Raw genomic sequence first — 23,555 nt, forward strand, 5'->3', positions numbered from 1 at the left:
CTAAAGTCTCTAACCAAAGGACAAGGCAAGGGGCAGCCGCAAAGAGAAGTTTTAGAAATAATCACTCTATTATACCCAAGCACCACAAAAAAGACAACACTCACACAAAACCAACCAACCGATAAGAAAATATGATTGGCTCCCCCCTATCTACACCCGCAAAGGCCTAGTGGTTTCATCATTGTCCAGGGGGAATGAGGATGACCTCCTTCTGTGGTTTTAGTGGAGGTCAGGTAGGGAACAGTTACAGGGCACTCCGACTCCTGCTGACCAGGGAGACATTGGCAGGGCCTGGTGGGGAGTCACAACTTCCACTTGCATCCAATAAATAGTAAGTAGGGGTCCACTCGCCCAGAGGCCTACAGAGGCTGAGTGGTGAACCCAGACTTCCACCACATCTTGCGATAGTGCAAGTCCAGCATTTTTATCAGCTTCTTGAGGGAGCCAGGACCGTATGGCCTTTAAACCATAGCAATAGCCTCAATGATAAGATCACCTTCACTGATCCCTTATGCTGGCTTAACTTCAAGAAGTTTCTTCCTCATTAGTGTTGAGTGTTGGTGGGTAAGCTAAAATAAAAGGGTGATCCTTTATGGAGTTGCAACATTTATCATATAAATTCCTTGTTTAGGATCCTGGTGAGGAAGCTGAAGTGTAGTGGCTGGGGTGGGGGGGTCTGGGGGGCGGAGTGGGGAGTGGGCTGGGGAAGAACCAGTGGGAAACTCAGAGGCAAGAGGGCTGAGAGAGCTGAACCGACTTGTTAATGCGGAGCGAGAACTCACTCGTGATGCGATGCAGTCCTGCCCAGTGTGTGTGCAAAGTGAGGGAGCAGCCGAGCTCTGTCTCTGTCAACACCTATGACACAGAAACAGCACAAGTCAGCACCCGGGAGGTGAGGGTGACCTGTCCGTGGGAGCCATCTACACAGATCTTCAGTCAGGCTTTGGATTTCCATAAAGTCTCCACCTCAGCAGTGAATCCAATGATACCTAGAATCCAAGGAGTAAGGAGACCATGAATCATTGTGAAAATCCTTTCGAAGCTGGGGGCAGACAGAATCTATGTGCTTCGGAGATTGGAGTGGACAAGACTGGCCTTTCCTCGGGGCCCCTGGGGGTGCCCAGTGGTTGACAGTCTGCCTTTGATTCAGGTCGTGATCCCGGGGTCCTGGGATCGAGTCCTGCATGGGGATCCCCGCAGGGAGCCTGCTTCTCCCTCTGCTTGTGTCTCTTTCTCTCTCTGGATCTCTCATGAATAAATAAATAAAATCTTAAAAAAAAAAAAGAAGAAGAAGAAGAAGAAGAAGATTGGCCTTTCTCTTCCTTCACAGGACTGGGCTTGGATGCTGCTTTCGGCCTTTGGGATTATGCCTACATGTGAGCATACTTAGCAAAGGCTCCAGATCAGCATGGTTGTAAAAACACAGTTCTGACACTCCACAGCCTTCTTTTCTCATTTCTGAGTAATCCTAGATGAATGACATTTTTTGTGGCGTTTTAGGCAATTGGCACATCGCGGCCATCTGGCAGCCAGCAAAGGAGGACACCTCTGACACCGTAAGGTGACCTGCCAGTGGTTAAAAACAACGAAAGGTGGTTGCTGTTTATTCCCAGGGAGCAGCGTACACCTGCGGTTCTTCGCTCATCAGTATTCACGGACGCCTCTTCACACTGAAGCAGCCACTGCTGTTGAAGATCCTTTTTAACTAGACAAAATATTTCGGCAACTATTGCTCTTTGTGAGAAAAATAAACAACGGGCAAACAGAAAAAAGGTAAAAATGAAGTAATCTTAAATGCTTGCTTTGTTTCAGAAATGGGATATCAAAATTCAGAGATATCAAAATGCAAGGGGTGTTCTTATAGTTGCTTGTAATTGTTCAATGACTTTGCAGGATAACTCCAAGCTCTTTAGTTTGGGCATGAGGCCTTTTGTAGTCTAGATCTGGTCATCTTGTAATTTGATTTGCACAATTCACAAACAGTAGTTTTATCTCTCACCTGAGAAGAAATCCTCGGTAGGTCCCTGAGCGTTTATTTCCTTCTCCTTCCTGTGTCTTTGTCTCTATTCACATGGCTTCTGACTCTTGGAAAGCATGTTCCCTGCTGTCCACCTGAAAATGCCTCCTTCAAAACTCAGTTTCCCTAAACTCTCAAAAAACTCACCAAGCACTTCTTTTTGCGTTCCCATGCGTGTCCCTTTAATCATATAAAGTACTTAGTAGAATTGTCTGGACACCTGCTCCCCCCACAAATTTGTTCATTTAACAGAGACTCAGCAATAAATATGTATGAGGCCCTGCTCTGAGCACAGGGAAGATAGCAGTTGTAGAAGTCAGGGTCTCCAATAGAAAGCACTATTGAGGAATTTACAACAGAGGAGGTTTAATTCGAGGTATTGGTAAGGGAGGATGAAAATCAAACCGGGCAAGGGAAGCAGTCCAGAAGTTAACAGCACCGGGAAGGGGGCATTCTGGGACTGGACAAGCTAACAGAGGAAGAGAACCTACAAGAGCCCAGGGGTGGAGATCACCTTTCAGAACCCAGAACCATGCCCCACAGGAGCTGGCGGGAGGCAGAGGGGAAGAGCAGCTTCTGTTAGAGAGGCCAGCAGAGGAATAAATGGAGGGAGAAATTCCTGTCTTCTCCCTTCTGTTCCTCAGTCTCCTGCTAGTGCTTCCCATTGACAAGTCCATCTGGAAGCCATCTAGAGCAGGAGCATGAGAAATACAGTAGGTTTGGCTCCCACTGTGACACAGAGCAGAGCAGTGGAAGGGTGCAGGATGGATCTGAGGGCAAAAACGCCCAGGATTGGCACAGCAGTGAATAAATCTTTTAAATTTTCTCCTACCCTCGTGAGTACATGGGCATTTCATTCTATGTCACTTCTGTATCTTTAACTCCTGGCATAGGGTTGCACCTACTACGTGGCCAACATGCATCTTGGATGCCTTCACTGAAGAATAAAAAATCATAAAGATATATAATCTTTATGATCTCATGGTTCCCTTTACATCTCTGACAAACTGCTCGGTGAGAAAATACTTTGGATGGCTTTATCTCTTGATACCAAATAAAGAGTGTAGCTTCCACTCCCCGCATGGGTAGCTTATGGGTCCTATATGCAGGTTATGTTTTCTGTGGTGTTTTGCTTTGGGCCTCATAAATCTGATACTCTTCCAAGGTTTCATAGTCCAGAAGATTATCAAGGTCACTGTACCCCGGGCAATGTGAGCTGCTGTGACAATTTCTGGGTTTCATTCTGCTGTATTTTGCAGAGTGTTGTTGCCTGTCCCTACAGCACCTTTTACAGCTGCTGTATTCAACATTCTGTGAGTGGAGCATTCAATTTGCCTTCTGAAGCCTGGGCACAGCATAGGGCACCGGAATTGATCTCAAGCCCTTCTGGAGCAGACTTTTCCAGAATTCTGCTGAACTTGTTGGCAAAACTCTCTAAGTGTTGTGAGCAGCATTTCTATGAGCAGCTGTTCTTCTCATTCCTCTAAGGTCCTCTCACTGGCCAAGGTCTTTTCCTGGGCCATCATAAATGCCAAAATTAGTTCTAAAGGCCCAGGTAAAAACTCTTCATAAACACTGCATAAAAGTGATTCCGTTCAGCAAATATTTTGGCATATTGATTCTGTGGTTGGCCTTGTGCTGATCAGAGGGAGGGACCCAAAATCACAGGGCAGTTAAGAATGTGAAGTCAAGTTGGATGATTCCACCATTCGATGAATCTGTGACCATGACCGAATCCCATGTTCTTCTACCTCAGTATTCCAATATGTAGAATGGGGGTAATAACAGCATCGACCTCAAAGATCATTGTATTAAGTGAGAACAATGCATTGTGCAGAGTATTCATCATCATCATCATCATCATTCAGATTAATGAGGACACGGCACAGAGAACCTAGAGAACGCTTAATTACTTTTTTTTTAAATTCTACTCAAATAGAACTCAATACTGAAATGTATCACGTTGCTTACTATGTCTGTCCTATTAGAAAATGCTCTATTTTCAGTCCTGATTCATTCAGTTGGGGAAAATCCATACTGTATACAGCACCCCAGCCTCTACAGTGTCTCTTGGCTTTTTCTCTGTCTGCCCTCAGTTTGCATTTTGGGACCAATGGAGCTTAAGAGGGAGAGTAGAGAACAAGGAAATAATAAGGAAAGCAGAGATGAGAAAGGCAGAGTCAGAGTAAACAGAGAGAGGGGGCCAACAGAAGACATGGCATGGCTCCCAGCACTGAAAGGGAATACAATTAATGAAAAACGATTCTCTTCCACCGCACATTCTGTTTCCACTCTCATGTGGACCCTTGTGCAATTGCCTTCACGTAGAAGGCCTGCCTCCTCCTTCCCCCAAAGCACCCAAATCGTTGGCCCAATGATGTGTTTCTACTGGGCCCACAGGAGTATTTTCAACATAAGACATACTTCCCTGATAGGCCCGTGTAGGTACTGCCTAGACGCCCAAATGTGATCTCGCTGTTTTTGTTCATTAATTCATTTCTGCACTGGGCAATTGGCTCATTTACTAAGGTTTACTAAGTGCCTCATCTGTAGCAGGCACTGGACTAAGGCAAATGGGACAGATGAATACGTCCTGGGCCTCAGCCTCAGAAGTCATAAAGAGACATCAATGCTAATGAATAGTTATATTAGTGAATTACTTTAGACAGAAGTACATATGAGTGCTGTATGGACAAAGAAGTAGGAATGACTAAGTAAAATATGGAATTTTTCTTGGCTACATATCCAGTCTTTTTCAAAACTTCTCATTTTCTTCTCTCAACATTCAATTATCTTGGTCAGTTCAATTGGTCTATTCAATAATTATTTATCAAGTACTTGCTATATGCTGACCTTTGCAAATATCTAAAGTATAAGTGATACTTTCTTGGCGCATCTGGGTGGTTCAGTCAGTTGAGTGCCTGACTCTTGATTTCAGCTCAGGTCATGATCCCAGGGTCATGGGATTGAGTCCCAAGTCAGGGTCTGCTTTCAGCTGGGAATCTGCTTGAGATTCTCTTCCTCTACACTGCTCCACTCCCCTACTCATGTTTGCTTTCTTGCTCTCTCTAAAATAAATAAATCTTTAAAAAATGATATTTTTTCCTCCTGGGTCTTCACAAAATATTAGATCAGAAAAAAAAAAAAAAAAGAAAACCTCATGGCACACCTTTAAACAACAGAGATTACAGTGTGGAAGGTCATGAAGGAGACAGAGCTTAACTTGGGCTTGCAAGTATAAATTGGGGATAAGTATCTGGAAGACAGAAGAAAACGACCTTCTAGGCAAGGAGAAAAACTTGGGGCGTGAGAATAGACAGACATGGTGGGCTGAAAGGACATAAGAAAAAGAATGGCTGAATTCAGAGTGTTGGGATAGGAGAGACAGTGGAGATAAGGTTAGATTGATGGGAATAGTCAAATTATGCAAAGCCTAGATCTCAGGGGAAAAAAAGTCTAATTAATTAGAGTATCCACTATGCACTCTGTACTCAGGAGTCCATTCTGTACTTTCTGGGAAAACAATGAATGAATGAATGAATTACAGTCTTTCTTTGGCCAATTGAACACATTGGATAGTTCTGTTGTGAAGAGACACTGGTATCTTACAGCCTGTACTTAATATTTAACTCCTCACCTTTGCCATCTTTATTATATGTCACTCCCTGTCTCTGCCTTGAAACCTTTTCACTTTGATCTCTCTGTTGTTGTGAGGTCTGTTGGTGGTTATGTAGAAAATCGTGGTTACCTAGATTCCTAAATTGTGCTCATGTTGCTCACTTTTGTCTGCAAGTCCTAAGATGATGACAGCTTGTTAATAATGTCACAACCTAGTATGGGCTAACCTTTCACCTTTTCACCTTCCAGAATGACGTTTCTGGAAATATGTCAACATACTTGGTTTGGAGTGCAGTTGTGGGGGTGTGGGTAAAAGAACAGCTGCAGTCGTGCTGAGGAAAGCACTAATGTAGACAAATAAAATGAAAAACAGAGGGCAGCCCGGGTGGCTCAGCGGTTTAGCGCTGCCTTCGGCTCAGGGCGTGATCCTAGAGACCTGGGATGGAGTCCCACGTCGGGCTCCCTGCAGGGAGCCTGCTTCTCCCTCTGCCTGTGTCTCTGCCTCTCTCTCTCTCTCTCTCTCTAATAAGTAAATAAAATCTAAAAAATTAAAAAAAAAGAAAAACAGACAAATAAACATATATATGGAGAGAGCCCCGAAGAGCTAGACAACTCAAAAGAATTAAAGGTGGCAGTCCTATAAAGAAAAACCAAGTTACTAAGCATTTAAACAAGTTGAATATTGTTTCTAAAAGGTAGCATGGGAAATCAGTGTGAGACAGCCAGGATCCACAAGAGGCTCTACTCTGAAATTTCTCTTGCTACTTACTCTTCCTGGTGTCAGAGGGCTCTGAGATTATTGGCCTTTTCTCTCTGCTGCTTCTGACCTGGCTTCTTTGCTCTATTGGCTGTGGAAGGAATGAAAGGCAACTTCCTCAACTTCTCTCCTAGGACCCACCTCTTCAGCCCACACCAGTGAAGGAAAACACATGTGGCTAATTTTTCTAGGTTTTCCAAGGGCTATTCCAGTCAGGAAAGAGGACCTGAGCTTATTGGGATCCCTTCCCAACCCTCTTTCTTTTTTGCCCACAGGAAAAACGTAGTCACAAGGATACTCAAAGGAATAACATAGCCTCATCTAATATGGAGAAGTTTCTCTCTTTGTGCATCTCCTGGGAGTTTCATAAATGAAGCTGAAACAGAAGTTTATCCTTCCTGAGGATGAGAGGAGAAACCAGCGGCGACTGGAGGCTACAGTTCTGAGGGAAAGGAGAGTCTTAGGGTTTACCCTCTCCTTTTTCTCTAGCTAACAACCATACAAATCCTGACCAGGCCTGCCCAGTCTGACGTGAGAAACGGGTTGTGAGGAAGATATCAAAACAGTATTTTCAAGACAGATTAGGAAACAGAGAGAACCAGGATCCCAAGTTGAGGTTCAGCTATTTTCTTTTTTTCCCACAGGGGATTTCTAGTTGCTATTGGAACGAGTAGCATTTTGTTGTAGTGAATTTGCAAAACAAGATTTAGACATATTAATTTAGCCTCAGTTTATAGTTTGGTACCATTGGGGTGGAAAAGCAGAAACCACTTAAGGAAGTGCCGGTAGCATACAATAGTACTGCTTTGGCCACAAATTCTTCAAATTATATATCTGTCTTTATTCAAAAATATTTGCTGCTAACTTATTCAGGTCTTGGAGCATATCAAAAGATAAAGACTTTTATCTGGAGGAGCTCCCAGTCTAGTGGAGGAAATGAAGAAAGGCTGTCACTCTTACCTATAGCACAATGTGTTGGAACCTACGAGAAATGTTCACCCTAATGGCTGTAAGACTGTATCTGGTAACAGGCCTCAGAGAGGAGGTAAGATTCCCTTTGAGATTTTTAAAGAAAGATTAAAGCAACGGATCTGACAGTGGTAATGGGTAGAATGAGCTGACTCATAGGGAAATAGGGTGAGGAAAGACATAGAATTAACAAAGTCCAAGGTTTGGTGGATCCAGGTATTAATGGGGATCCTGGTTTGACTGGAAATAAGTCATGTGAAGTGAGTAGATAGATAGATAGAAAACTGTTTGGTTTCTTCATATAGGGCTTCAATACTGTGTTAGAATCTGTGGTTCATGTATGAATGAGAAACCACAAAATCTTCTGAGCAGGATAGGACCCTGATGAGGAGATCTTCAAGGCTGGATGAGAGATTTCCTTCCATGTCCCCACCTATCACATCATGCAGCATCCCGGACTGTAGTTGCCTTTGTCTGTACTTTCTTAGTGTGGACTCCTGTTAAGGCAAGAACTTCATCTTGGAAGGTGAAAATGAGCATATGGAGAACATGGATCACAGAAACTGGTACACACAATGGGCTAAAAATATATATGATTTGAATAGATAAATGAAAATATTAGAGCTGACAAATATTATAGCATTTTAGGGGAGCAGAGATATTTTGGACGGAGGCTTGACAGCTCTTGGAGACTGAGTAGATGTAGCAGGCAAGAGAAATAGTTTTCTTAGTGGTGACTTCGGGAATGGAACAAAAATAACGTAAGTCTTGAGCACTGCTATTTCTATAGAAAAATGTGCTAGTGCAAGCTTCCAAACTCTCATTCTTGGAATTATGCAAGCCAAAATACCATTCCTGATCCCTGGAAACAGATGTCACTCAGACGATATTATAAAACAAAATCAATGTTTATGAAGTTTACTATTTGCTTATTTTTAAAAAACCCTTCTGTACACTAAAAAGCAAATCTATGTGTTTGTCAGATGCCTTTTGAATGTCTATATGTAGCTTAGTATCTTGCCTCATGTCCAACGTATGACCAGTCCTTTTTACCCTCTACGAAATAAGAAAACTCCCATTAAGGAGAATGGAAAGAAAATGATGGATCTATTATTCTTCATTATATTATGTAGGTAAATGGTATAATGTTGCCCTGTACTTCTCCTAAATCATCCTGATTGATTAGCAGATGTGGACAAGGTATGAAAGCGATGGAGAGAGACAGTGGTCCCCTTTAGTCCAAAGTGTGTGTGTAGGGGGCATTCTCTGTCCACTTTCTTCAGTAATGCTAATAGAAATTTAAAATGCTTTTTAATTATAAGGTTATAAAAATTAAACACTGCATGTTTAACATATTAAAGTTATGAAATTAAGCATAACATTAGCAAAGAGAGACTACTGGTGTTGATAGGTAGAGAATAATGTTCAGGAATGCCATTTTTTACCCAAAGACGCCCCCCCCCCCGCCCCCCAATTGCATTAACTATGCCAGTGCTCCAAGAGAACTACAAAGTATTGCAGAAATTTGGAACAGAGAGACATCATTTATGGCTGGGTGATCCAGAAAGTATTCATGTACTTGAGGGCACATGAGTTTGGCCTTGAATTATGGATAGATGTGCAATACGCAGAAACTCAAGGAAAAATATTCCAAATAATAAATTGCAGGAGGCTATACTGCTCCACGGCTGCTGCATCTCGGCACTAGAATATTGATTATGCTGCAAGCCTACAAGTATTAAGAAATACGTATCCCAGAAGTTAACCCAGAAACACATAAAGAATAGAAATGTTCCCAATTACACAGCTGCAAAAATTTAGTTAGATGTCAGAGTAGTAAGTATGTATAATAAAATTCAGGTTTGTTACAATTTATACCATGTTAGAAGAAAGCAATTCCTTTGGAAGGAACCTTATTTCACCACTGACTTATAATTATAGATGTACTTAATTCCATCACTGATTTATTTTTATTGGTAATGAGGATTAGTACTTTAGCTTAAAGTATCTCGCTTCCATGTATGTCAAGTAGTTAATGACCTGTAAATGAACTCTTAAATATGCTAAAGAAGCTCATTATTTAAGGTAATTATTTAGCAAAGCAATGATCCTTTGATTATGCAAATTACTGACATTAAATTATAAATCTGTGAGTACCCAGTTTTATGTTTTATTCCAGGCCCTCAAAATGACCTTCCAAAGCAGGTATTGCTTGATCCAGTTAGGATGAGTAACAGGACGATGAAAGCATATACCTCAAGGCTGACGAGAGAGTAGATGTTAGCAACGTTTCCTTCAGCTGATGGAGTTGGGAGCTGGAGATGATGATGATGATGATGATGATAGCTGTGGCTTGTTATGTTCCTCCTGCTGAGTAGTTGTTTAGATTTATGAAAATATTATGTGCCAATCTTAAGACACATTCTAAAGATTTTTGGCTTTAATGTTGCTTGATTTGAAGACCATCTCCATGAGACAGATATTTATGAGTTACTTTTTATGTATGTACTAAGTGTCAAAACATTTACTAGGTACCGAAAATAATGTGTGCCTGGTAGGAAGGAAGGGAGGTGATCAGGGGACAAGAAGTAGACAATCAATAAACCTTTTCACCATGTGCTAAGTGAGATGGATGAGCTCTGGTCAGATACTCAGAGAAGACTTAGAACAATCACTTGGTCCAGTCTGGGAGAAAGAGGGAAGGTGGTGGAGGAAGTGAAAACAGAATGAAAGTGAAGGGGAGTAAAATGTGGAGATGGAAGTAGGGCTGTCTTAGGCAGAGAGAAAAAAGCCTGTGAGAAGTGAATAGCAATGGGCTGTTCTCTGGACTGCGGATAACTCAGTGTGACTCCAGTGCTGAGTGTAAGGATCGCTGTGGTGGCGGTGCAAAATGAGGCTGGAGAGGGAAAAGGAGCCAGAAGTTTTATCTTGAGGAATATGTTAGGATGCCTGAAAGATTTTAAGTAAGGGGCCTATAAAACCATGTTTACATTTCAGAAAGATCAGCATTATGAAAGGGGGTCAAGCCACTGGTGATATTAAAAATTCCAGTCGCGTATTTAGCCAGGACCAAAGGGCAGGAGGGTCTTATGTGAGCCGAGTTAACACTTCAGTTGCTGCCTCCAGGCCTGCGCAGATGGAGGCAGTGTCTATTCACTAACATATAGAGGTATTCAGTATCTTAGCAATCATAAGGCTGCACTCATATGTCCTAGCTGAATATCTGTTCTGGGTAGAAGGCACTGGATTCGGTTGAGAGCCACTGGAGATCACTGATATAACCCAAATAGAAGTATGTCACAGGAGAGATCAAAACACTTGAATGCACTCAAGACACTCAGAAAGAGAAATGAAATGACTTGGCTATTAATTGGTGGTGATGGAGTGAAAGGGAGGGGAATAGGGGATGACTTGTCTCCTGGCTTGAGTAAACAGGTGGATGGAGTGGCCATTCATTGGTTCATTGAGAAGTGTGAAAAGGGAGTAGAATAGTCAGGGATAGGAAAACCAGTGAGTTTTTTATTTGACGTATCTCTTGAACACTGAGGAAGAGATGTTTGTTTAGCATTATATGATCCTATAAATTTGAAGCTCAGGAGAGAGAGGAACAAGAGCCGCAGGTTTAGGAGTCATCATTACAGGTGGGAGTTGAAGCCATTCACGGTGGACGATGTCTTCCAAGTAGAGCATATCGAGTGAGGTGCCACCATCTTGGACAGTGAGTCTTAGGTGTTCCCTAGGCAATAGTGCCTTGTACACACACACAATTGGACATCATATCAAAACCCATATGAGATTTACTAACCACTCTCTTACATATCTCAGCATTTATAGGTTTCCTAGGTTAGGGGTGAAGTGCATTCCCAAAGATGTCCCTTTGTGGATAGAATATTTCTCCCCTACTCTTCTTCACATGGAAAAATATGTGCTTTTATAGATGGTGTAGAAACACTGTTCAGTTAGCCCTACTCTCTTTCCTGAATACTAAAAGGAATGGGAGAATCTTAATTGATCTCCAATAAAAAATTTGGAGAAAAATTATTTTCAGTTTATCTTAAGTTATCCTAACATATAAATTGGGTCTTTTGTTTACTAATTTACTGCTTTTTCCTAAATTCTATGTATTGTCTACCTATTCTTTTTCTTAGTTCTTCTCCAGGCCTCTGCACCTGTGAGAACTATTAAAACCAATTCATAGCTTCTTGCTTTCTGTCTCTCTCAGAACTCCTTCTGAATATGGCTGCCAGCATACTTCCCAAACTCCACTTCCATGATGTCACTCACCAAGAGCTGGCAATGACTTTTCCACTGTCAATTATACCAAGAGCATACCGCACCCCCCCCCCCCCCGCCCACTCTCTAGAATAAAATCACACCTAGCCTATGAATGGTTTTGATGATTCCCTGATAGAGCTCCTCAAGGCAATCAGACCTAAATCTTCATTGACTCACCCCCCTAGTCTGCATAATTCACACACTTGTTTTCTGTTTTGCCGAGCTGGGGTCTCAGCAGTAAGAAACATGGTTTATTAGAAAGAGCACAGAGATAAGATTCAGAAACTCTGGCCCTAAGTTTGAAGCCTAGTGACTCTTTTGACAAGCTATTTAATTTCTTATCTCTGAGAGATAAAGAAATCTGCTAACACCTTTCATAGGGTTATTCTGAAGGGTAAATGAGATCATCTATGTGAACGTGCTTTCTAAATTATAAAGTGCTAGATAAAGCAAACCCTATGTAATCAAAATTTCTCTTATCTGAAATTCAGGAATACACGATTTTTAAACAATGTATATGTTTGATAGCTTTGAAATTTTCAGTGTTCTTAGATACAAGTCAGAAGTCACTACTATATGAAATAATTAAAAAGAAGGACCCAGAGGTTGTGAACAGAAATAGAGACAAAATAAATACTCAACAAATTCTTGGGGATTCTCAACATTGGTTTTCCCAAAGAGTGGGCTTCAAAGGGTTTCAAGTAGAAACCCTAGGATGTAGAGGTACATTCTTGCCAACTATATTATGATGAGGAATGCAGATAATTGTAAGAAGGAATGGCAGTTCCAAAAGTAAGACTGAGCCATGAAGTCATAAAGATATACAAAATTTGGATGAGGAAAAGCTAAAAACTCAAAAAATTAAGTGCTTTCTAATATATGTGTTATCTGCAAAAAGCAGAAGCAGATGAGTAAATCATTATAACTTTGTTGCAAAAAGATTACAAAAAGTATCTGGTGAATAAGCAAATGGAAATTAGCAATATAGTACTCATTGGCACTAATTTAAGGTTTCAAAACGTCCTTTGGATTGCAGTTTTTAATTCAATGATTTCAAAATTATTTATGAATTTTTGCAGGTTCACTCAAGACCCTTGCATTGGTAAGCCTACTTTCCTTCATATGCCAATCTTCCTTTCATTTTGGTTTTAAAGGCCTTTTCCTCAAGTTGGGGAAGGTCTATGGGATGTTGAGGGTTGGGCTAACACCATGGGGCATCCATGGTATTTCCCCCTTACCTATGATGTAGATTATCTGTTTGTTTCCTAAACATTGTTTGCATTTTTGGCCTTTTCCATTCAACATTATTGTTTTTGTGAGATTCATGAATTATTTCCAAACATGGTTTTGCTTTTCCCAAATAGATAGAAGGTTCCTTAAGGCCAACACAAAATATAAAACTCTCTATTCCTTATAAGAATATTGTAAACTCTAAGTATGTACATAGACTCTTAACAAGTATTTCTAGAGTAACTGAAATCAAGTCTAATAAACAGAAGTTAACTCTCTATGGTTTCTCAGCTGTAAATGTAACATGAGTAAAAACTGCTACTTCTTATGAGAATATAAACTTAGTTCCTCATATTTACTATTAATGTATTTAGAAAACCAAATTTGTTTATGGACTAATGTCTTATTCAGTTAATGAGATGTTATAAAATGTAGTGGTTTAAAAATCATTTTCCAATTACTAATCAAGCCAGAAATGCTTAGAAAATTCAAGATGATTCATTTGAAATGCTCCTTTTGATATTATGCCTAAGTGTTTATAGAGCATATCTACAAAACATATAAAATTTTTTTTTGTTTCAATCCTGTAGTTCTTGACAGAATTTGAAATTAAAATGGTACTCAACATGACCAATTAAATGTATTGTGACTATTTGGGGGAAATATTGGTAAGAAGGGCTTTTTTTTTTTTAAATACCCTCTTATTTTAAAAGTATTTTATAAGTGAAAAAAGGCAAAATCGTTTTTAGAGTTTGTTGAGAACTTCAAAAATCTAGTCCCCAGAAGCAAGATTCATCATCAGGATAGTATCTAAGACCTAGCCAAGTTTTCAAAATAGTGCCCACATATACCATACTTGTTGAACAAATTCAGATTTATTGAAAGTAAACATTTACATTGGCTACAATGTTAGAACTATTACAAAGCTGGATAAAAGAGGCTTAAGTAGCAATAGAAAGCAAGTGCAATAAAAAGTGAATAGAGAAAATATTTGGCCTTAGTGATCTCTTGGCAGTATTTACATTATGTACATATTGTTAAATATTTATAATAACTCTAAGGCACCAAAGGCTAAATAGCAGGTTGCAATATACTATTTTGTGCACAAAAGTCAAGAAATTTATTGTAAAGAAGGCTGGATAGTTAAAGAAACATAGGCATATCTTAATGTTTACATAAAGGAGTGGCTGCATTTTTTAAATCTCAAATGATACATTAAATATTGGGCAGATTGAAGAAAATATTTTTAGAACATTAAATTATGTTGACTATGTAAATAAGCACTATTTTTTTTACTGACTTGCTGGTAAATGTGTAATGTAATCTATTCTTCAACACAGCTTTTTCACACTCATGGATATGTTTTGTCTAAAAACTACTTGAAATTCTTTTAACCTACAAAAACTTATCCTAATATATCATACTGTATACAAAATCTCCAGGAAAAATTGACTGGACAATAATATACATCAAATTTATATATAATCTGACAAAAATTTAGCAGGCATTCAATGCCAAAATAATTGAATATTCAGTCTGCCATTCTGGCAAAGCAGTTGAGTATTTTAATCCTTTAACTGTTAAGTGAGCAATTGTTTGTGGCTTAGGTGAATTGAAGTCAAATTGGCCCATGGAGAAACCAATCTGAAAGGGAACTAATTATATTCAAATTTTGCAACTTGAAACCCCTTCATATAACTCACTGGGTCGTACCTACATCATTCATCACCAGTGACTGAAATATCCATATTACTGCACTGTCAAGAGGTAACTGACAATATCTATGTCCAACACAGTCTTGACCATTGAATTATTTGATAACTTTCATTTGCAAAATTTTATTTGTTCCTTCTACTGGAAACCCAATTTACCTTCACAAACAGTCTATCATTTGTCTTGAGGTAGTGTTATAATGAAGAATTCAGCGGAACAATCGAATAACATCCTAATATTTTTTAAATGTGCTTCAAGTGCTACTATGAAATCCACATATTTAAGTGGTAGATAGTCCAAGGTTGAGTGGCCCTTCATGACATATGAAATTACTATTTGATGAAGGCATCCAGACATTAACAAAGATGATGAATTTTTCCTTAAAACTTTCTCAAATGCCATGCCCTCTGGCAAGTTATGATATTATGGTATAAAGTACTGCTAAAATTCTTTCAATGGTATTAACAATTCATAGACTTGCATATTAAAAGTTTTCTTTCTTTTAGCAAAGCAGAGAATAACAGAGAGGTCTTTTCTAAACTCTTAAATTTTTCAATGAGAGATATTCAGAACATTAACAATAAATAGTTTTGGGGTTGGTTTCTTACATCACATATTTAATACTAAGCTTAAGGATGTGGCACATCTTTAAATTTTAAATTGAAAACACCTCCATGTCCAACATTTGACTGAGATTTGCTGAGCAAAAAGAAATAAAAATAATTTCAACATAATGTAGTCTAAGGCACCTTTGGTGCCTTACTATAATGTATTCTATAGCACTAGGTTATAAGTATATTATTTTTTCTCTTCTCGAATGTCCAGTCATTTTCTTCTCTTTTTCAATACAGTGGACAGTGAAAGAGGACAAATTACTTATAGGGAAATGTTCACAAAGTCAGTAACGCAGGAAAAAGTAGAAATAAATTAAGGTTCTTCTTCCCCTACTTCAAGAATGAAAATAAAAGATTACCTTTGTTCGGTGGGTTAATACTAAGTAGTAATGTCACACAATTAATGTAACTATTACAAAGCATCAGTGAACAGACTTCAAATATTATATAAATACAATACAATATCACATTTGGCATCATCAAATATGTCAATAGATAATATCTTTATGGGTTGACTGAATCAAGGCATGATAATGTTTAAGCTTCTAAATTTTAAAGACCTCCTTGGATCTTGTAAGCATGATATTCATTTACTACTGGTATATATTGAAATTAAATTCTTTAAAAATAAAGTAAGTATCAGCATACTATAGCTATCCCAATATCAAAAGTTCAATTAAAAGAACTTTAATTGCTCTAATACTTAGAATATTTGCTTACAAAGGATCTGAACTTAATTTTCCAAAATAAACTTAAGATCTGTCATTCTGCATTGTAATAGCATTCAATTAATTACCATTAGGAGACATCTTATTTTATTATCATAAAAGATGTCTATTATCTGTAGTATTTAGTAGGCATTAAAACTATCAACTACTTTCCTTGTTCTAAGAGGTGAATTTACTTTTATTCTTGAACTGGCAATAGGAGTTTGCATTAAGCCAGTGTTTGCTCCCTGAAATGCTCTCCCCTGAGTCCTCCAAGTTACCCTTTCAGTTCAGATTTTAATACTATACTCCTTATCGATCACTCAACTGTTAAGTCAGATCTTAATGGATTGGGTCCATGGTTTTAAAACTGTGCTTGGAGGCACTGAACATTGTTTTGGGAGGTGCCTCAATGATGCCAGTGGCCACATAGGTGGGGCTCTAAGACCTCAATTTCTAAATCCTGCTAGTACATCTTCGTAGTTATGGTATTTATAGAATGTGCCACAAAATTAATTTGAAAAATTATCTTGTTGCTTAAAAATGTTTTTAAAACACAAAGGGATTTGGAAGACTTGGGGAATCTTGACAGGAAAAAAGCAAGTGGTCCTCTTGTCCTGTGTAAAGTCTTCAAGTATCTGGTCACAGAACACTAGGTAAAATGCTCTATTTTGGCCCTACCATGCCAATACTGTCCCTCAGTCTGGCTTTGGGTTCAGAGGCACAAATCAGAATAGATCAATGTTTTAAGTGTATCCTATCACAATGATTAATATCCCAACCACTTCAAGTCTATTTTTGCAGAAATTAAGTGGCATAGCGATTATTTACAGTATTAGAAAACAAACAATTAATAAATACTTCTTGAATAGCAACCCTTAACAACGTGTATGACCTTTTCGCTCACCTTTTATGCCAAAGGAAATAAACATAGAAGTTATAACATTATACTTGCAAATGACTAAACTTTTTTATTTATTTATTTTCTTTCTAAATAACTGAGCAGCAGATATGAGCCTTGATTCAGGATTTGAATAGAGTGGCAGACTTGCTAATTAAATTGCTCTCATGAATGGCCTTATTCCAAAGACATCATGTAGGAAAATAAACACCATTAATTAAAACTTATGATGAATATGAATAACTTTAGGACTCAAAGAAATATAAATGATTTTGATGAGCACATGACTCTTAAAAGGAAAATGCTGAGAGCTGGTGTTATTATTCTCTATAAACTTATTTGTGTTCTTTTAATATAAAAGAAACTTCAAAGTTTATCTTCTTTCTCAATACGAAAAAAACTAAGCCGAGGTATTAGATGAAAAAATATAAAAAATGCTGGTGTGGTATAAATAAATTTTAAAAATGCTCCATTGTAGGAAATAAAAAATATAGTTTGTTTAAATTTTGAGGCCCTTCTCTTAAACATATAATCATTTAAATATAGATTTAGTCCACCTGGGGCATCTATGTTCCCCAAATTATAACTGTTAGATAACATCACGAAAGAGCTGAATTTTAACTGAAGGGAAAATTATTTAAACAAATAGAAAAATTGTAAATATTTTCAATGACTGAATGGTGGTAAATTTGACTCATATCTTGGTTTATGTCCAGATTTACTGCTTACTATTATTCTTTTCATTAAATGAGCATAGACAGAATTGTGGAGCTGTGCCATCTGTTGTTGAAACACATATATGTGTATACATACACACATACATGCACAGTCACACACTTTGATGTATCAATCTATAGATATGTACATTACATACTCTTGGGCAAAGCACTGCATCTAAGACCTAATTATTTTTGTATAAGAAAAAATAACAGGAGAATAGGAAACGTCCCTCCCCAAAACATTTGAATGCTCATACCACTAATTAAACAGCACATCAGAATGTGCAAACGTACTTATTGCAAAGTATCATATAGATTTAGACGTCATTATAAAATGTTCTCAGTTCTATTTTGGTAACCTAAAATGTCGGTATATAATACCAAATTTCCAATTAAAGAGTTTAATATAAAAATATCAGCACAAAACTGTTTTTTCAATCTGTTTATTGTGTGAGCAACCCAAACTTTAGTTTAAGTGCTGTTGTAATTTTATTACTAGATTCCATAACCCTACAATTGATAAATTTTATACCATTTTAGGTATTTAATGAGATACTTAGAAATACTAAGAAAAAAATCAGTATTCAAAGGGTTACTTTTGTTTATAATAACAATAAATTATTTTATCATCTTCTTCAGTTCAAAATCCAGCTTTGAACCCGAGGAAGGCTTTCAAATCATGTTAATTAAATGGTGGTCCTTTAACCAGTAGCAGTTTGATTACCAATTACTCGAAGGATCTCTTTGTGAATGCCTCCTTCTTGTGTATTAATATTCGCATCTCCAACTTGGCCATCTTCATAGCTAAAACCCAAAAAAAGAAACAGAAGACATTTTTAAAGGGATAAAATATCCAAAAAGCACTTAAGCTGCCTTAGAAATGCTATTTGGTACCTAAAACCTTTAATAGCCAAAGGGAATGAGCAGTGAAGAAGTTATTTCTCAGTTGTATTTAATAATGTGTGTGCATTAATAAACACAGAAAAGCCTGCTAAACACATGATCATCCTACATCATGCCCTGTTTGTCCCTTCCTTCCTTTTTCATCCCTAAAGCATCGCCTGTGCTGCAGGAAGCACCTTGTGTCTTTGGCCTGGCAGACTTTTCCCTCAGCAGTTGTTTTATGAAGCCTACCCTGAAGGAACATACACCAGCCTTAGCTTTCCATTCCTTAGGTTCGAAACTTGTTAGCCCCACTTGTACTTCAATCATTTGTTTATTTTCTGATCTGTGACACTTTAGAAATTACTTCACTTTCTGCCGCTGCTCTGCCTTCTAATTATTATTCTGTTGTGATCGGTGCCACCGTTTTTCCCCTTATCACTGGTTGCTCTATGTAGACTGACTATAGAAGATATTCTTATTTATGCTGGTACCTCACAGAGGAATGCAAGTGTGCTAAGTTTAGCTAAGCTACAGAAGTGGAGATATAGCATTAAAGGACAGCGATTACTAAGTCCTTTAGAAAGAAATAATTGCATTTTAGACGATTATTCATTTCCTCAAATAAACTTACTTGGGCAATAAGAATTTTCCAAGAATGGGTTTTTAAACTTCCATGGTAATATTCAGAAGGAGAATTAGGTGATGAATTAATTTTACTTCATAAAAATGACTTCAAGACAGAAGCTTTCGAGAAGTGGTAATTACTTCAAAGTAGATAACCAGGGGTGTAAGCAGTCTCAAAGATTTATGCGCACCACTGTCTTTTCCTCACCACATTAAAATTCTCCTGAAATAGCACAATACAGGAAAATGGAATAGATGACACACAGCAATGAGAACTCTGGTCCTTATGTAATCCACTACCTAAATACCTAGTGATCACTGCATTTGTATCAAGTTTAAACTCTTAAGGACTCACCCCCTGTTGCCTATCAACTTGATTAATTTGATCCATATAGTATGTACACACACACACACACACACGAGTGTACGCATATGTACGTGTCAGACACTCACTGTGAAGAAAAGAAAGGGATATGTGGCACATGGCTCACTTAGAATTATTTTCCCAGGAGACCAAACTGTAAAAGTGCTCTGTTAATTAAATGGAGAATGTTAAAGCGAAATGTTTTAAGCACTGTCTGAATCCAATTTGGTGCTTTGTGGCAAACTGTGTAAAAGATACATTTTACTGGGCAAGTAAAATATGTTATACTGGTTTTTGTGCACATCCTGGCTACCCATGGGACAAAGGGTAAACTAAGCCATCCATAATGCTGAGTCAAGGCTGGGGAGGCAACCTGGCTTGCAGGCTCATCCCAAGAGAGAGAATGGTGTTTACCAAGCTGATCCAGCTAGTTCCTCAAGGATCTGGATTTTGGAAAGCAAAAAACACTACCAAAAAGACAACTGGAGAGACAAAGAAACCATAGTGCTTACACATACCAGTCCACATGGCTCTCTCCTCATTTTCCTAATACACATTTATGTTCGTTCTCTATGGCATCTGTGTCCTCTGTCCACTGGACACAAAGTTGAGTAAGATACTCTTGGCTTAACTGATACCCAGCCTACATATTACCATCTCTATTCCTTTCAATTTCAAATTGACCTTTGAGATTTGTCTACAGTACATTTTAACTGCTCCTGCTTTCCTCAACCCACTGCAATCATTCTTCTGACCCTACCACTCTACTGAAAGTAGGGACAATGGTTACCCATAGCCTCATAGATGAGAGATTCAGATTTTACCTGCTACATCTGCAGTATGTGATACAGTCGACTGCTCTTTTTTCCTGAAGCTATATTATCTCTTCACTCCCTAGTTGGCCCTTTGATTATTAATTCTCAGTTTCCTTCATCTCGTCTTCTTCCCTGGCCTCCCATTTCAAGGCTGGTTTTAGCCACAATTCACTCTCAGTGTTTTCGCTTTTCATGATATGCAAACTCTCAATTATTTCGGTCTCTCCCGCTGCTTTAATTATCACCCACATGCTGATTCCTAAACTATATCTCTAATCCTTACATCTTTCCCTAACTATAATTTTCCCACAGAAATCACAAATCTAGTATATTCAAAGCTGAGCTTATTTTTTTTTTACCCAAGACTCCTTTTTTACTCTATCAAAATCTCAATTTGGAGTACCATCCTCTACCCAGTCTCTCAACAAGAAAACTTCAGCCATTCTCGGCTCTTCCATGTGCCAAAATCCAATAAATCACCAAGTTATCTTGCTTCTGTTTTCCTAATTATTCCCACTTGCATCTTCTCTTCATTTGACGCCAAAACCTTCGTTTAGGGCTTCATTATCATTTGTCTAAACAAGTGATTTTCAAGTCTCAGGTTATGTACAATTAGCAGGTTCTGAAATTAACTTAGATTGTCCAGGCTAGCATTTTTCTTTCTTTTTTTTTTTTTTTTTTTTTTAGGCTAGCATTTTTCAATGAAATTAGAATAGAATAGGACATGGAATACTAAAGTCACCACACAAAGTAAGCATTGATTTTTTCTCAGGTCACAATGTCAAACACATTTTCTTTTGGAGTGAGAAATACTGACCTAGATGATTATAAGAACATTATAACTGATCTCTCTGTCTCCACACTTAGCCCCATCGTCCCTCCTGTAAGATGATTTCCTGCTCTGCTTGAGTGATACAAATGGCCTCCACTTCACTTGCAGCGCAAAACCAATAGCACTGGCATGACACACTGGGGTCCCTCATAACCTAATCCTAAATTTCCTCTCCAGCCACATCCCTCTCCTCCAATACTCTATCTCCATCAGATGGAAGGGTTTGATATCCCCAAATACTACTGTTCACTGATACTTGAAAAGCATTTGTAGTTAATGGAGAGAAGATGAGACTTATATTCTCTAAATAAACAGTAATAATTTAAGACAGAAAGAGTCTGGGGTAGAGGGAATAGAGAGCAAGAGCAATCGATTGAAATTAAAAGTATTAAGAAAAATGCACATTTCTCCATTGCCTAGGATGCCCAGAGGAAGCATTTGTAAATTGGAAGGATAAAACTGGCCACAAGCATTCAGGTGTCTTAAATAATGAAGCATATATAATAATAAAAGGAAAGACAAACTACCATTTGACTTGGCCAACTGGCAGCATTTAGATATATGCATTACTGGTGGCATTAGGGCATTTACTACAATATGGCATACAGAATACTTTGCAGCTATTTATTAGTATTACAGAGAAACACTCAATTGCTAATTAAACAGTGAATTTCATTTATGTCCAGAAAGCACCAATATTTAAAAAAAAAAAGAAAAAGAAATGGAGCAAGAATGATACCAATAGGGAAATGATACACTTGACTGGGGTTTTCTGAAGAAGGAAAAAAATGAAAGCATCTAAAAGGAGACAAGAATTACTTAAGTTCCCAGGAGCATAAAAAGATTACTAAAACTTTAATAAAAAATAAACCAATGTGCTTAAAAAGCTATGAGAAATAAAATAAAAGAACAGAGGGAATTTAGCTGTCTGGAACTCTCTGGGTATGTTAGAAAATTTTGTGGATAAAAACTTCTGAATGTACTGACAAGTTCTATTCCCAAACTGATGGAGCAACTTTGTGACAGCTTTAAAGAATGGCACACGTAAATTTGTTTTCGGACTGCTTGAATCTGGAACCCAGAAATGATAGCATTGTTTTTTATTAGCAATAGAGAGGAGAAATTCACTGTGAACTGAATGATATCCAGCACTTCTCCAAAGTTCCTTAAGGTATCTGAGGCATTGTCTACATCACTGCTCATGTACCATATCTCGTCGTTACTTTGGAACATTCAGTCTTTGTCATTGCTTTCATTCACTATGTGTAAAGTGTTTCTGCAAATAGAATTTGCATCTTACTAGGGGAGATAATAGAGTTATGCAAATAACTGTAAGACAGGCAGCAAGGATAAGCAAGGACGAGTAAAATTTACAGTAGACAGACATCATGTCTGCGATGTCAGGAAAGACCCCATGGAAAAGACCACGTAGTTAAGTCATGGAAGGTCAGCTAAGGCTGAGCTGGCAAGAAGGTTCATCGTTTGGACTGACTGAACAAAGGCATGGTAGTGGGAAAAATAATTCCACATTGTTTTCAAGAAATACTCTTATTCGATCAGTAGTTTGTACGGGTCGTTGAAATACGGTAAAAAGGGCTCTATGTTGCAGAATGTCATGTTTTTATTTGCTAAAAACTACCAGTGTGTATGAACAGGGTATAATCGAAGCTCTGCTTTAGGACTATTAATGTGATATAAACAGCATGATCTTAAAAAAATTATATGCATGGAAATGTAGGCTATATACCAAAAGATTAACTGTAGTTAACTTCAAGTGGAGATATTATGGGTGACTTTCTTCTTTTTTGCTGACCTTTAATTTCAGTTTCTATACAATGAACGGGTATCATTAGTGTAATAATGTTAATGTGCAATAAATTTGACATTGTACAAGATAGATTAGGGGCAATGACAATATCAGAAGCATGGAGAATAACTAGTAATCCTTTGATGGACTCTGGGGCAGAGAATGATACATCTGTGGAAACAAAGGTATCGAAAGGAGAAAACTGTATAAAGATAGATGTTGGGCATATAAGGAAAAAGAAATTAAAAACTACAGCTCAGGATTCAAGTGTCTTTGAGTAAAATTACTGCATAGATTGGGGAAGCCAAGAACTTGACTTGGGTATTTTAGCAAGAAGGGGTTCCACTTTGTACAAACTGATTTTAAGGTATGAGCAGACTTTTCGAGGGGAAATACCTAAGGAGCAGTTAAGTGTGGGCATTGCATTCATTCCTACTTCTCTACCAAGCGCTGTGCTAGGCACACAAAGACAAAAAAAAGCCCTACAGTCCCTGACCTCAAGATGTATGCAGAACAATGGAGAAGACCATACATAAGAAAGAATAATCCAATGATAAAAACATGCTTACGGACATCACACAGTAACATAAAGAAGTAGCACAAAGGAGTCAAGAGAAGTTTCTGGGAGGAGGAAAGACATACACTAAAATTTAAAAGAGGAGTGGGAATTAGGTAAATTAGCATGAAGGCAGAGAGGAAGACCGAATC

The 23,555-nt window shown here is 38.2% G+C and overlaps 1 protein-coding gene and 1 long non-coding RNA gene across 8 annotated transcripts in view; one reads left to right on the plus strand and one right to left on the minus strand.

The window, feature by feature from the left end:
• Positions 1-782: 782 nt before the first annotated feature.
• Positions 783-13,500, plus strand: LOC106558739. Its single transcript, XR_005358491.1, has 2 exons — positions 783-1,773; positions 6,668-13,500. It is a non-coding gene; the product is annotated as an uncharacterized LOC106558739 (long non-coding RNA).
• A 222-nt stretch (positions 13,501-13,722) lies between these two features.
• Positions 13,723-23,555, minus strand: part of PARP8 (poly(ADP-ribose) polymerase family member 8) — a 172,598-nt gene continuing 162,765 nt past the window's right edge. For 4 of the 7 annotated variants that reach the window (XM_038535141.1, XM_038535139.1, XM_038535142.1 and 1 more), the window contains one exon: positions 13,723-18,324. In XM_038535141.1, the coding sequence (XP_038391069.1) occupies positions 18,222-18,324 (103 nt within the window). In that variant the 3' untranslated portion in view covers positions 13,723-18,221. Of the gene's footprint in view, positions 18,325-19,036; positions 19,253-23,555 lie in introns of all 7 variants that reach the window. The other 3 variants (XR_005358489.1, XR_005358488.1, XR_005358490.1) reach the window with 2 other exon arrangements.

This window comes from Canis lupus, chromosome 4 (genome assembly GCF_011100685.1).
Source record: "Canis lupus familiaris isolate Mischka breed German Shepherd chromosome 4, alternate assembly UU_Cfam_GSD_1.0, whole genome shotgun sequence".
Taxonomy (NCBI): domain Eukaryota; kingdom Metazoa; phylum Chordata; class Mammalia; order Carnivora; family Canidae; genus Canis; species Canis lupus.